The 15700-nt window shown below is 42.1% G+C and overlaps 1 protein-coding gene across 11 annotated transcripts in view; it reads left to right on the top strand.

Moving 5' to 3' along the window:
• Positions 1-15700, top strand: part of LOC120805131 (rho guanine nucleotide exchange factor 28-like) — a 39580-nt gene that overhangs the window by 10774 nt on the left and 13106 nt on the right. For 6 of the 11 annotated variants that reach the window (XM_040155040.1, XM_040155042.1, XM_040155039.1 and 3 more), the window contains 9 exons: positions 522-568; positions 1276-1348; positions 10292-10413; positions 10614-10996; positions 11925-12099; positions 12798-12909; positions 13136-13216; positions 14184-14226; positions 15199-15288. In XM_040155040.1, the coding sequence (XP_040010974.1) occupies positions 522-568; positions 1276-1348; positions 10292-10413; positions 10614-10996; positions 11925-12099; positions 12798-12909; positions 13136-13216; positions 14184-14226; positions 15199-15288 (1126 nt within the window). Of the gene's footprint in view, positions 1-521; positions 569-1275; positions 1349-4648; positions 4893-10291; positions 10414-10613; positions 10997-11924; positions 12100-12797; positions 12910-13135; positions 13217-14183; positions 14227-15198; positions 15289-15700 lie in introns of those variants that run through there. The other 5 variants (XM_040155043.1, XM_040155045.1, XM_040155047.1 and 2 more) reach the window with 5 other exon arrangements.

The following is a 15700-nucleotide window of genomic DNA, read 5'->3' as shown; positions in this document are numbered from 1 at the left end:
TGTTTTATGGCATCACGCTGAGGCACAGAAAGACCTTAGTCAGATTAGGGTTGTTGTTTAGCGTTTTCCTACACATGACACCTTCTCCTTTCCCGGCATTTGCTTTCTTTTTATCATCTCCCGCTCATGAATTTTTTCTTGACTCTGAATTTCTCTCCCCACCTATACATCCTGTATGGGTTGCTACCACTTAGCTCTCCTACATTTCCTGCCTTTATATTTTTATTTGACCCCAGGCTACACATCAAACCACCCGAACACTAATTTCTGTGTGTCGCTGCTCTGTTTCTGGTAAGCGATCATACACCGTGTCCTTTGATCTGGGATCCACATGGTTAAATGAAAAGAAAGGAGATCAAGGCCACACGGTAAAGATCCAACAGGTTATGAAAAGAAAAAAAAAGTCTTTACTTGGTAAAAACCATGTGAAAAACTGACAAACATCTGTGTGTACTTGAGTCTCTTTTGAAGTGTAGTGGCTGCTGTATGGCTGCGTCTCAATATGTTTTCTCTTCTTTCAGCACCGTATCCTGATATCAATGGAGGAAACTCTGCTCTAGAAGAAAATGTGCGTATTTGATGAAAGGACAGTAATTTCTCCACATAATTCACATACACAGAGAGCTATAGATTGAAACATGACCAGAATATATTTTACTATAGTAAATCTTCTTAGAACTAGTGCTTAAACAGCTTTATCTAATGAGAGGAGTCAAATATGAGCTAGATTACCTGTCCTTCCAAAACATTCCAGGATAATTTTGTGCCAGATTTTACTTTTAAAAAAATCCTGGCTATCTAATTCCAAAATTTTAAAACTCCCAAAGCTCCATTCAATCTCCGTAAACATCCCCATGAGCAAGTGGCACACTGCGGTCATGACTAGAACAAGGTGTATGGAGTGGAGGTGTGCAGCATTGAGGAGCAGTCAGTCCACATTGTTTCACTCTCATTGTGAAGGTGTTGGAGTTGGCACCTTGCACACGCCACTGAATAGCTGACTTTGTGCTCGGTCAAGCGTGTATTTCATGTATTGAGAGGTGTGGCGTGTGCAGGCGATTCTGGTTATCCAATAGGACCTGTTTTATGTGATACAGACGGTTACCTAATTAATCTCTCTCTATTGCACACACCTAGGCACTCGCCAAACACTTGAGTATTTGTGCTTAGCGCTACTTGGTTTTTTTAGTTTTTGTATTAACCTTGTAGCCCGATGAAGTCTGAGTGTGGAAAATGCATGCTGTTTGGTGAAATGTTCCCTGTTTCTTCACTCAGGACTACGAGGAGCCACTAATGTTTTACCTCAATGAGGAGGACGAAGAGGACGATCCATCACAGTCTGACTCTGGTAGAGACTTTATTTTTAAAGTCTTTTTAAAGTTCCTTCCAAGCAAGCTTCCTTTCTCAGAAGCCCTTTTATAGATATTGTTTTATCTTTAGAGCTTGTGGTACCTCAGCTGTAGATCATGTTTTGTGCAGATCACTGTTGTTTTAGGTGGTGTTATATTCATAGGAAGTTATCCAAGTAGCTTCCAATCATTAAGCAAGTCCAACAGCAGGAAACATTTCCTTTCCTGAAGAGAACTTGGAACTCAGCTCTAATCCTCGACTATGGCTGTCTACCATCCCCACGGACTATAGGATCACATTTCAACCCCCTGGCTTGTCATGCCCCCCTCTCTCTGGAGTTTTTGGAGTGTTGTCACTCTGTGTGTTTACAGTGATTGTGGCACTGTGAAGAAATCTTTTTAATACAACATGTAGAGAAGACTCCTGTAGGCAATCCTGAGTCATTCTATTCCTGCCAGCAGTGGCAGGGGGAACAGAAATGAATCCGAACTAGGTGGTTGAAGGTGGCTTCACTGTGATCTGCCTCTGGATGAGAAGGGAAGGATTTGAGAGTGGGAACATCCTGCGGGTTAATAATTGGCTTGTAATGCTGCACAGCAGACTGATGCCTCAGTGTAAGAATGCTGTGGTTACAAGCTGAGGCTTCAGGCTTTATAACACTTGGCACTGGACATCTGAAATCTTAACTTCCTGTGGCTGGTGTTGTTTTCCATGCGTTATGGTCTAGCCATTTTGTACTCTGTGTGCATATGTGTTTTTGTTAATTTGCATGCTTGTGTGTTTGTTTGTTTGTGTGTGTGTGTGTGTGTGTGTGTGTGTGTGTGTGTGTGTGTGTGTGTGTGTGTGTGTGTGTGTGCGTGTGCGTGTGCGTGTTTGTTGGCTGGCTGAGGATTTTCACATTTTCTGTGTAGTCATTGAAGACTGCCTGCCAGTGACCCTGCTCGATCCCCTCAAAGGCTTTTTGTGGTTCAGACGAATAACATTAGTCAATTGAATACTGTTTTCTTCAACTCTCCTTTCAAGTTTCTTTCAAGTTTTTTCAATTTGAATAAATTATTTGAATAAAAAAATAGCTCAGACTGAAAGTGATTCTGGTTTTGTGCATGCTATTCTTCCAGGATTACAGTGCTAATTTGACCTTTTCTTCATTAGACATTCCAAAGCTGTTGAGCATTATGAGTGACCGGCAGGTTTTTTGTTTTGTTTTTAGTTAACAAAGAAGTGAAGGATATACAGTATTGTGGTTCAAGTCAGTTTTTATCACATGCAATGAGGCTGCTTTCTTGCACTAATCCGTCATCAAATAGACAGACAGAACTTCTGTAGCCAGAGTTTCAGCAAGGGATGAGGAATTTTGAATGTAGCTGTCATGTCCCCCCTTGTCTTCTTGATGTAAGCTCTTTCCTTTCTCCACTTCAAATTACTGTAACTTTATTAGTATAACTGTAGTTAAATAAAGTATTGCCAAAGCAGGTTTTATGAGGTTTACAATATAAGTGTAGTAATACAGAATTTTTAAGAGAAAAGGCAGTCTTCTCTTTCTTTTTTCCGTCCTCCCTCCCTTTTCCCCCTCCTTTGCCCTCCTAATGCCCCCAATATTCAAATACCCCACCCAAAACACACACTTGCACCCAAATACCTACATAGAGACACACACACACACACACACTCAGACTTATGGACCCATGTTCCCTGTCCCATCCTCCCAGGTCAGCATTTTAATGTGAGTTTAGTGAACAAACAGCAAAGGGCACTTCATCCCGAGGTGCTCTGCTCTCCATGGCTGAAGAAAGGAAGGAGGTCTTTGTGAGTGTGCACTTGTGTGTTTGAGAGGGAAAATGCAGTAGGGAAGAGCACTCTGAAGAGGGCAAGGGGTATGGGGAAGTGAAAAAAGGGGGTGTTTGTGGCTGAATGGGGGTTGCCAGGGCTTTGCTGAATGCAGTTTTCCAGCAGCATGTTGAGATCCCCAGGGAGAGGAGAGTGGAAGAGTGTGCGAATGGTGTATGTGTGAGTGTGTAATTGGGGGGGGGGTTATGATATGGATAGTTTTGGCACGGTGACAACAGACGATGAGGGCAGCACCAGGAATGCTAACAAGAGTGTCCGACCCCAGCTGAGGGATCTAATTGGAGAACGGAAAAAAGGACTAAACCTCACACAGACCCCACAAAGGCAGCATTAATGTTCACTAGTACAGTGCCAACAACCTCCTCCACCCCTCCTCATGCACACACACACACACACACACACACACACAGAAACTACTTTCTATAGTTGCAGTGTACCTCTTTTCTGCCTGCAAAACCCTTGTCGTTCCCCTTTTCTGTCTTTTTTTTAATCACATTCCTTCATTTATGTGCATTTATAAACCCATGTTTGGCCTCTTTCCAGAGTGCCTTTGTCTGATTTGTCTCTTAAACCCCCCCTCACTAGCCCATTCTCTTGCTTTTACCACCTCTAGCCAGATTTGTATTTTTGCTGTTGCAAATGGAGTACTGTACTCCTGCAAGTTGGCAAGAGGAGGAAAATGGGGGAAAAAACGGCATGGAAGAATAAATCAGCACCGGCTCTCACTGCTGTCTCCATGGTGAGGCTGCTGATCTGGCAGTCTGAACCCCCCCCCCAGCAATCCCAACCCCTTTCCCCCTCAGCTTGGCTTTGACATGCTAAAATATAGAGAAAGAGACGGAGAGAATGGAGTGATCGAGGAGAACTCTCTTCAGACGTGGCATCAGGCATATTCGGACTGAATGGCTTGTATCTTGGAGTGTACGGAGCATGCAGATCTGCAGCCTGGAGTATCTCTGAGACAATCATGAACTCACAGGGTTAATGATTTCTCCCTTGTCTGAGACTCACCGCAGCTAGGCTGTCTGCCCTCATGTTTGTCTTCACTGTAGGTTCTGAAGTCACTCCTATGTTTGACTTTGTCTCTCTGTGCCTTTCCCTCCTTCACTCACTCTTTCCAGCCGTCAGTACTGTCTTCCCCCTGTTCTTGTCAGCCTGTGTTGATCTCTCTCCCTCTCCCTCCGTATTGTGTGTAGTAGTTGAGTGACTGAGATAGAGAAGACTTAGAGACTGAAAGGTTGGCACAGATTTTGAGAAGAGCAGTCAGAAAGACAAGAAAAGGGGATAGAGACAGAGAGAAAACTCAAGAAAAGGAGCAGTGGGCGAAGGCAGGGTTCGGTTTCGGCTCTGTCGGACAGTTGTTTCAGAGTTGTGAAGGGGGAAGGGGAAGATTTTAGGGGGAGGGGTGGTTGGGGGAGACAGAGGGGAACATGCTGGCTCACTCCTGAAGTGTCAGAGTGTCTACAGCGGGGCTCTGGAAAAAGGAGTGCTGTAGCTAGTCGGCGGTCTGTTCAGCCATGGGGAAACGGATCTAAATTGAGTCACCGTTCACTTATTTATCCAACACTTTGAGCTGTTTCGATGAAGATTTTCTCGCAGACAGCAAATCATGGATTCTGACTCGGACTCTCCTTTCAACTACTCGTGGCCTTCGTTTCCCAAGATGAGGATGCACAGGAAGATGGGGAAAAAAGGTAACGGAGCAGTAATAAATAGATGTGGGAATCTATCAAGCTATTCTGTCACATTGAGAGTGAAAGTTGTATCGGTTGCCATAAATATTGACTGGGTCACTTTTCACTTAACAGACAAATATCCTTGAAATATGTGTTTCGGACATGTTGATTAAGTGTTTGACAGACTCTAGATGCGTGTGGATTAATTTAAGAGAGAAATTATTACTTTTTATAGGTAAATCATTACCTTTTATACGTACATCGTGTAACAGATGGCAAATGGAAGACTTTACTGCAAACTGCCTTCTCGGCAGACATGTTTCACTGTTCATTGTGGAACAATAAGGTTAAAATTAGACTGTTCCCATTACACATTCTTACTCACAGGCTTCGAATGCAGCACCAAGTCAGTCAGGGTGCGATGACTGCATGTTTGCCGGTGATGTAACCTGATATCTGACAGTATGTCGGGGACTGTCAGATGTCCCCTCAAGGCCGATTGAGTGGTTTGGGGCTTTTGACATACTCTGGCCACGCTGCTGGGTGCACGAATGGACCCCGGTGAAGAGTTGTGGCCTCATGTGACTGCTGATGTCCAAGAAGTGCAAAAAAAGGGGGGCCCAATACTTAATATGTCCCTCACAATACCTAGGCTCAGACACCCTCAGTCGATAATCATAATCGGTTTTTGTTAAGGTGTCGCTGAAGTTCAGTGTTTGCCACAGTTTATTTTTGATTTATCAGAAACCGAACCAAATTAAAGTTAATGTCGGTACTTTAACCTGGCATACGAATTTGCTGCTTCATCATTAGTCACGGGAGAGCTATAGTGAATACTTAAAATAGTACAAAATTAAACCAGAACGGTAAACCAGTTCGTGGCTTGTGTTCAAATGGCTGAGTTTGTTGGGAAGAGAGAGAGAGAGACACGGAGTAAGATCAAGTTACTGCCATGTCTGTGTCATGGCTCAACTCCAGTGGTCTGTTCCTCATCTTTCCCCATAAACCTCTGCAAGATTATCCATGTTATTGCTTCTTAATTGTGATTGACACTGGCAAATTTTATGCACACTGCCTGTCTTTGCTCTTCAGCCGAAGAGCAGAAAGAGCAGCACTATATAAACTTTTTAACCTGACCGTATAATAAAGTGAATTTAGATATTTTTAGAAGCCAGAATCTGAAGTAAAACAGCTCTGGTGTAACAATGCACCTGCGAAGTGAAATGTGATTTCAGGTGTGCATTGCCACAAGTTTATTTCTTCACTCTGGATTTACCTCTTCCTGGATCGCTTGGGCCGGGTGACACACTGAAATGTAAACACAGTGGAAACGCACAATGTGATGCTTGGACGGAGGATGTTTGACTGCAGGTGTCATAACTCAGAGTGGGTTTGTGGATTTTGGTAGACAATTGTTTTAATGATTTAAATAGCCCCCCATGAACACTGAAGTCAAATAATTACGGAGCAGTAATAAATAGATGAGGGAATATATCAAGCTATTCTGTCACATTGAGAGTGAAAGTTGTATCGGTTGCCATAAATATTGACTGGGTCACTTTTCACTTAACAGACAAATATCCGTGAAATATGTGTTTCGGACATGTTGATTAAGTGTTTGACAGACTCTAGATGCGTGTGGATTAATTTAAGAGAGAAATTATTACTTTTTATAGGTAAATCATTACCTTTTATACGTACATCGTGTAACAGATGGCAAATGGAAGACTTTACTGCAAACTGCCTTCTCGGCAGACATGTTTCACTGTTCATTGTGGAACAAACCTGCGAAGTGAAATGTGATTTCAGGTGTGCATTGCCACAAGTTTATTTCTTCACTCTGGATTTACCTCTTCCTGGATCGCTTGGGCCGGGTGACACTGAAATGTAAACACAGTGGAAACACAGTGGAAACGCACAATGTGTGCATAATACAATCATAATCTGCAAACTGCAGAATATAACAACAGTCTTATTTCCTTTGAACTTCCTCAAAAGCTTCACTGGAACACTGAGGGCAGGTTGGTAGATTTATGAGTAGTTGAGGTTTAAGTTCCTTGTAATTTGGCATTGTTGTTTTTCACAATGTGATGCTTGGACGGAGGATGTTTGACTGTGACAAGTCAAATAATTACGGAGCAGTAATAAATAGATGAGGGAATATATCAAGCTAGGAGGATGTTTGACTGCAGGTGTCATAACTCAGAGTGGGTTTGTGGATTTTGGTAGACAATTGTTTTAATGATTTAAATAGCCCCCCATGAACACTGAAGTCAAATAATTACCTCTCTCCTTTCATGAGGTAATAACACCCTGTGTTGTGATTATTTTTCTCCCTTTTTAGACCCAGCTTATTATTTTACTCGGCTCCTAATTTCTCCCAGCTCTCTCCAAAGCGACAGTGCAGTGCTTAAGATGTGACTTACATCATATAAGAAGGGAAGAACATGGACAAATGATTCTTTTATACTCACAATGAGCAAGCCTAGATGTTTACACACATCTTACATTTTTGTTTTGCCGTCCAGCTTGTAAAGCAAGTGAACCTTGAGAAAGAACCCTTGTGACAGCCCCCCCACCCCCCTTTCCATCCTGCCTTCCTCGATCTCCCTCTCCCATGGGTGTGCATAGGTTGAAGGGTCACTCTCTGTGTTTAACTCCCCTGTTCTGGAAACCTGGCAGTGACTGCTGTCTTTGTCTGGGTCTCGCTAAAGCTCCAGCTCTCTCTTTTTCTCTCTGCTGCTGCTCCAGGCACTGCTACTGTATAGGGTTGGCTCTCACTCAGGGACATGCTCTGAATATCACATCACTCCAAATATACCATCAGTGAGCAAAACTCTTATACAAACAGCCCCACACACTGCTCCGCATTCCTTAAAACTCTCTTTGAAATGGCAACCTGCAGACAACTCTCTTTGTCTCACCGATAAAGACAGCTTCTCTGGCAGAAAGATTGATTTTGTGCGGCTTTAACTTGTTAGTAATATGAACTCCCCGCTTCTCTGTTATTCCCCCAGTTAACTAATGTTAAACACAGATCCCAGCGCCTGACAGTAATGTTCACTGAGGCAGTGTTTATGGGTCAGAGGTGTGTGAACGATCAGGCCCGTGGCAGCCAGCTGTGGCTTTGGATCTGGCCCAGAACTTGAACTATTAGGTCTGTCTGTCAAGTTCCTGAAGTGGGTTTATATGAAACAGTATCTGCTTTCAAACAGTGGTTTGACCCACATCCAGAATTTGACCCCCTCTCTGGATTTGATATTAGACTAAATCTAATCCTGCATAATATCTGTACAAAGTCTAACATGACTATGTGCAGGTATTATGGACCTGGATTCAGGTTCATATAAAATATAATGGGTTTTTTTTTTTTTTTTTGGAAACTAAGAGGATCCAGAAGTTTAATAACGGAAGAACAGGTTGTAACATTTATATATTTTTTTTGCCATTTTCTGCTAATTTCAGGCTGTAGTGATTAACAGTACGTTTAACTTCTGGGAGGTATCATGCACTATGAGAGATACTTGAGAACTTTGTAGCCTCAGGCTGGATGTGGAGTGGTCTCTGTATATCCTGCAGTGGTTGAAGGTAAGTGTATTCCTTTACATTTGATGTGGACGGAACAGGAATCATCTGGTGTCCTCATCAATGTCTGCTAGACTCCCTGTTACCTCTCAGATTTATTGGACTCAGCGCCCAGAGGAAGCACAGCCAATTGTGGGTTTGATTTATACTCTGTTACAAATGCTGTACTTGTCTTATTTTGCAGTGCATAATACAATCATAATCTGCAAACTGCAGAATATAACAACAGTCTTATTTCCTTTGAACTTCCTCAAAAGCTTCACTGGAACACTGAGGGCAGGTTGGTAGATTTATGAGTAGTTGAGGTTTAAGTTCCTTGTAATTTGGCATTGTTGTTTTTCGTAGACCTGTTAATGACTGTTCAGGCATGATTGGAGTTCCTTCCATGGATTTACAATTATTCAATGAAAAATTAATCTTTGTTGAGACAGAGAGACATTTCTTCACTGATGTTAGACTGGTAGCAGTAAAAAACCGGGAGGCAAAACTTCCATGGACAAGATCGCTGGTTCACGATTGACTGAAGTGACTTTGTCAGGATTCAAAAGCAGCTTTTCACGAATAACTACACAGGTTGCGGATTTAACACACAGGCAACTCAGTCACAGTGGTGCTGAGACTGGACAAAGTTAGACAGAAAACACAGAAATTGTTATGTACTGTAACACCCAGTGGAAACTACTGTACATCTGGAATTTCACAACATTGTTGGAGTCATAAGTTTGAAAAACAAAAATAGACCAAGCTGAGGTTTTGATCAAACAGCGGTTTTCACAAACACAACAACCCTTTGAGTTTCAAAATTGATTCTTGTGCCTGAAAACAGCAGTTGACAAAATGAGCTCATCTCAAGGTCCTTTTAGTAGCTGTTTTGGAGCCTTCGACCTTGCTGAGCATTTAAACAACTTTTCGTACATGTTGGCTTTACAGTTGAATTTCGGAGTTCATTTTTGGACTTGGAAAAAGGAGATGATGAGGAATCACAAGTTAAGGTCCATTTAGTTGCTGTTCTGGAGCTTTCGATCATATCACATGATCCTAAAACGTATTTTTCAGTATTCATTCTTATCAGTTTCAGGTCAAGTTTTGTGTTTTATTCAGGGCTGTGCATATAAAGTTTTTTTTTTTTGCTGGGTTAATATTTTAGTATTAGTGGATCAGTGTATATATATATATTTTTGCTCATGTCACCCTCACAGTTTGTTTCACTCTTTATTTTGTTAATTTACTCTACGTTGTGTATATAAGCTTAAAACAATAATTTACTGTGCTGCATAAATGCCTCATCAAAGGTCTGTTGTAATGAGTCCTGTGGTTAATAACGTTAGGCTTGAAATACTTTCTAAGAAATTGTGTTTTGGAGAAGCTGTGTTTTGTACAGAGCAACATCCCAGAGGCAGCTGTGTGTGTTTTGAGAGCAGGAGTGTTTTCTCCTGTTCAACAGCAAAACCAGGCTACTGCTCACAGTGACTCCACTGTGTTGAAAGGGTTCCTGTCAATGCTACTGTGTGCTCACCGGGAGTTATTTCCACTCACGCGCTGTATCGAAGGCAGGGTGGGGCAAAAACATGCCTACAGATGCCCACTCACAACTCCATGCACACCCCTTTCGCGTGTGTGTGCAAAGAGCCATTCAGACGGACACACACACTCATACAGAGACTCTTGGTCCAGAACAGTAATATGCTACTGCCCAGGATGTCTATGTCACTTCCTGTGTTTGTGAGGAGTTATTTGGTGTTGCTGTGGAAACCCAATGTAATATTGAAAAATCCCCCCTCTCTCTCTCTCTGTCTCTCTCTGTTTCTCTGTGGTTCCCTCCCACTCTTTAGAGAAAAGCCAATCCATAAGGGAGAGCCAGGCCTCATCCCCGACTCTGGCTGCAGCTGCCAGACTGTCAGCAATGATACACGGCAAAGACAGAGTGTATGCCAAGGCCATGCTGGTGGATCAGGTAAGTTGGGCCGAAATTAGTGTTGCTTTCTTTACTGTTTGAGTAAAAATATACAATGTACATCGGTTATATAGTTAAGTCATTAAGTTGAAAAAAGACTTGGCTCATATGATGTAAAATGTTCCATTACAGGAGCAACAAATGAATCCGTGGAATATGTTCCCTCTAATTGCCTTCCATTTCTCCCTTTTCTGTTCCAGGTGGATGAAGCCGACATTAGATACCGCTCTCCAGGGGAGGAGGAGATGAGCCCTGCGCCCCATGTTGGCAGCAAGTGCTGGGACCCCATCGCCATGACGGACCCTGACTCAGGGAACTGCTCCCAGAACCGGCACCAGTCTTCGCCCCATAATGGGGAGAGGGGAATCCAAGGCCCCAGCTTGGAGAATCACAGGGAGCCATCCCCTCGCACCTCTCCCCCCTCACCCTTTGCTGCCTCCCCGTCTTTTCCTTCCTCCCCCTTGGCTTCCGCCCTCCGTTTGTTCGAAGGAGCACAGAGGCGTCAGACACAGCCGTGCCTACCAGCTTCTCCTGCTTTGAATCGCAGAGGATGCAGCTTGACGGAGGCGAGCCGGGGCCTTAGGTAGGACAGTACTGCTGTTGATTCTTTATTTAAAAATCAAAGACACTCAAAGTGTCATCTATTATATTTAATTACAGAACGTTCAGTGTGACTCCTTCACAACTGGTTGAGTTTTTCTGGTTAAAGTGAGGGAACAAATGCTCTGCATTATGACCAACTTGATTCAGTGCAGCAGAAGAAGCACAACTAGTGTGATCTCATTGATCAGAATTATAAACAGTCCTGTGACTAACCCATACTAAGACAACGATGTATCTTCCATTTGGAATTTCAGCAAAAGCGTTTTTTGATGTTTGGTGCAGTGATTGTAGTCAGTGAAGGTGCGGAAAGTGACAGGAAGCCTGGACACAATTGAGTTGTTTGTGTGTTGAAATTGCTGAACATTCCTTCCAGTTTCCTGCAGGATTTTCTGTACTGGGAGAGAAGCTGGCAAAAGGCTACATTGGTTTAGAGCCTGACTATAGCCTGGATTTGGCAATGATACTGTCGGTGATGATTTTGGAGATCATGAAGCTTATCAGCACTGATCTATACAAAACGGTGATCGTGGGCACAGAGTCAGCACAGTATCTTGTAGTATGCAAGACTTCAGGATTTAAAACCGCTGCCCCCCCCCCAACTGAGTTATGGACCAGTTGGAGGCATCAGACTTGGTTAATTTTGAAGACTGCAATCTGAATGTAATCCTCTAGTTTCAGCTGGTTAATGACAGAACTCTGACCACAGTGTGTTTGTCTACAACTATAATGTGTGTAGACAGTAGATTTTTTTTTTTTTTTTTTTAAGTATTCCAGTTTGCTCCCAGCTTAATTCAATCATGTAGGTTGAAGTAGCAACAGCCATTACTGAATATTGTAGCTGCAGGATCATAACCTAAGCATGTGTACGTGATTGCATCTGTGTTTGTGTGTGTATTATGTTTAAATAGCCCTAGTCTTGAGTGTGACAGTGGGGAAGAGGACATACTGGGACATTCCTACCCCTGCTCATCTTTAAAGCAGCAGTCCATCCTGCGGTCCAACTCAGGAGAGGAGAGGGACTCTTTCTACTCGTCACCAGACTTTAACCGCACACACTCCAACAGTACGCAGAAGTCCACTAAGGTACACCCTCGTTAAACAGGTTATATTAAATGTTCAGCAGCAGTGTTTTTCTCCTTGCATGTAGATTCACACGTGGCCTGAAGCAGAATGCCTGTTCTCTCCCACATCTTTATTCCAAACAGTAAATTAAAACATTGTCTTTATGACTATATTGCCCTCTAGACAGGAGATTAAAAAGTTTCTGATTATTCTTACTGATTGCATACTCCTGTCAATTCATGAAATTACTTGAGTCATACAGTACAATGGTTTGACTTTAACCTTCTGTTGACAGATCAGATAATCAGGTCACGTGAGTCTGAGAGTCTGTTTCCATTGTGACATGATGTGTTAAACGGACCTGATGTATCATGCTTCCATTCGATTATTTAATTTGAATTTTATTTTCTAATCAATTAAAGCATTTTTTTCAGCAGGGTTTAAAGAAAAAAATGTATTACAATCACATTAAAAACAAAAAACCCAGTGAATGCAAAGTACAGCACTACAACAGACACAGCCTGCCTTACACACAGATATCAGTTGATAAGCCCAGACTGTCAGCAGCTCAATAATGTGAACGAAAAGTCAGACATATTATCTGTCTGCCCTGCAGCATTCTGCTGCTCCCCAAGTTTTACAGTTCACAGGACCTAACCTGTGAACTTCTGTTTACCGCTCAGCCTGATTTGTTCCTTATGATTTCTCTTCTCACCCAGGACCCAGAGGAAGCAGAGATTCGTCTGCGCTCCTACTCCTACTCCTCCCCCAAAGCGCGGCCATCACGGCCGCTGCTAAACCGAGATGCAACCATCACTGACCTGGCAGAAGGTGAGTGAACTTTGACCCCTGTGCCCCGTAACCTTTCTGTTCCCAGGAGCCAGCCGAATGGACACATGTGCCACATGTCTAACAGGGGGAAGACCAGACAGGTGTCATAAATCAACTGAACCGCTATAAAGTATATGTGTGTGTTTACAGTCAGCTCGGACACAACACCACTACTCATGACTATGAGTGAGTGTGCAAGATTAAGGCCATGCTTTATCCCATGTAGATGGTGCATTCAGCAGCAGCGGTCATTCCCTACTTCAAGCTTTATCTCTCTCTAAATCCCTCTCTCGTCTCAACCAAGTTAGTAAGTACAAGGACACTGCTGGTTGGTTGGTGAATGCATTTCACTGTGTCTTTTTGCTCTTTCTCCTGAACCATTGGACAAACTGATGGTTATCAATAGCTGAGCAATTAAAAGGCATGTTTGGTATATTTAAACTTTCCATGACCCACTGTAATTCAAAAGTATATTCATACAACATGGAAAAACTGGAGTAAACCAATTGAAATAGTCTGGATGTTGTCAGAAATTAAATAATTTTGCTGTACATTTTGTTATCAAATGATTTGCCCAGCTATTTTGATCACACAGTTTTTCAAACCAATGATGTTACTCATTGTTGTCCAAATTGTGCAGCCCTGTATCTGTGGTAAGATTTAGTTCTTGGAGGTGACTGTTGCCCTCATAATGTGCAATGCATGAACCACTGTCTCAGTAAAGAACATATTCATTATTATTTTGAACTGCTGGATGATCAAACGCTGACTTTCTCCAAAGCTTGATGCCAAACCTTTTTTTCTTAGTAATAAAACAAAAGTCATCCAGAATCCTTGTTTTTTTATCTTTGTAAAGACTGACAAGTAGAGGTCTGAATCTTTAGGATTTTGATATCCTGAGACTTTGGAAAAATGCTCTCCACATAACTCTTATGGATCATCTGAAGGAGGAGTTGTTTTTACTCTGAGGGTTCTTTTTGCTTTCATTTGGGTACATGTTTTGTTTCCCTCTTGGTTTTTATTTTTTCCATCTCTACTGTAATCTGGTTTTCCAAGCAAAACTTGATTGCTTTGTTTGTGCTTTATCTGTAGGGGTTTGCTGGGTCCAGACTGTTTCAGGGACTCTTGTATTCGCTTCTAACTCAATTTCTGATTCAGGATGATGTCTTTTAACCCCATCCGCTGATGAACTTAGAATCTGTAATAATGCCTTCAACTTTATTGACGTGTTTTTGGCTCACTCAATTGCCTGTCCTTGTTCCTGTACATTACAGAGCAGAGAGCGTTCAGCCTGACAGAGACCCCCAGAGAAAAGAGGTAAAAGCAGTGTGTCATTTCATGAGTTTAGGCAAGATCCACTCATCTGTGCAGGATCTTGCTCAGATGGTCCTCCCTTTTTAGGCATCAGTGTTGTCCAGTGGTTAGAGATTGGCTCACATGAGCCTGCATGTGTGTATGTGTGTCTCCAGTGTATAACCTGTGGTTGGGATCTGAGTGTGCAGGATGTGACATACTTCCTGTTGCAAGGCCAGGGCCAGAATACGCTCTGATTGCAACCCCAAAATAACCCTGAGTAAACTGCAAAACACAGGACTTTCCTGGTCGTCAATCCTCAGAAACATCTAGATCGCCTCTAGATCACATTAATTATACTGAATTTGTAGTCTGTACATATTCCAGTATGTATTTTGAATACAGATTTTAACAGATGTACTGATTTAACATTTGCTTTACAATCCTACCATGTGACAAATTTTGCTTATTTTGTTTGTATTCATTTTCTAGTTTATTTCATCTCACTGTCTCATACATTTATCATGCACTAAATGGATTTTTGCTAATAACCATGCATTGCTAACAGGAACATTTTTAGAAGATCACGTTAGACAATTGGATTATCATATTAGATCATTTGATATAACGATATTTTATTAGAATAGATCATATTAATTCCATGATATTCACAACACCACACTGATCGGACTCACCAACCATTTTTGTCCCTCACATCATCTCAGTCCATAGAATGTTAACAAAATGGAGATGTTCCCCCTGCCTTAAGCATTTGCTATTTTATGTGGTTTACTAAAACAGCATGTAGCACAAACATCCATGTGAGCATCCACATGCAAAACCTGTTGTCCTCTACCTTTTCCATACACACTTTATTAGGCCCAGAAATGGTTTGTAGACTCAAATCTTAGATGCCACACATATTATTCACATTTTGAGTCTCCTGGTGAGTTGAAAAAACAACAACCTGGTCTGAGGTGTGTTATATCCATGCAGGGTTTTGGGTTTCCGTAAGCGGGCCCAGTCAGCAGAGGAGGAGAGCAGCGCACCACTCCAACACCTCACCCTTACAGAGTTCCTCAAAGAGTATGTTTTCACCAAAACAACCTCACGGCCATGCATGTGTGGCTTAACTCATTCTAACCCCATAATAAAACCATTCTCCAACTCATCCATTAACTGCCTGGATTCTTTGCAGCTGTATTTGGTCATATATGAATCTCCAGAAATAAATTATTTTAACAATTTTAATGTCGTGTCAAATTATAGGTTTGATGTGATGTTGCATGTGTTTATCTTTTTTCTTTACATTCTGTCATTGTTGCCTTTCACCTAGAAGGTCTAACGTAACTAGCATAAGTTGCTATAAATAGTTGACACATTATTAATTGCATCTTGCCAAGGTCATACTATAAATAGCATCCACTAGAGTCCATAGTGACTTCCAAGCATGCCAAGCATGTTGGTAAGAGTAATAATCTGTAGACCAGGGGTCCTG

Source organism: Xiphias gladius, chromosome 19 (genome assembly GCF_016859285.1).
Source record: "Xiphias gladius isolate SHS-SW01 ecotype Sanya breed wild chromosome 19, ASM1685928v1, whole genome shotgun sequence".
NCBI classification, from domain to species: Eukaryota; Metazoa; Chordata; class Actinopteri; order Istiophoriformes; family Xiphiidae; genus Xiphias; species Xiphias gladius.
The sequence above is the reverse complement of the archived record's forward strand: the minus strand, read 5'-3'. Positions and strand labels throughout refer to the sequence as shown.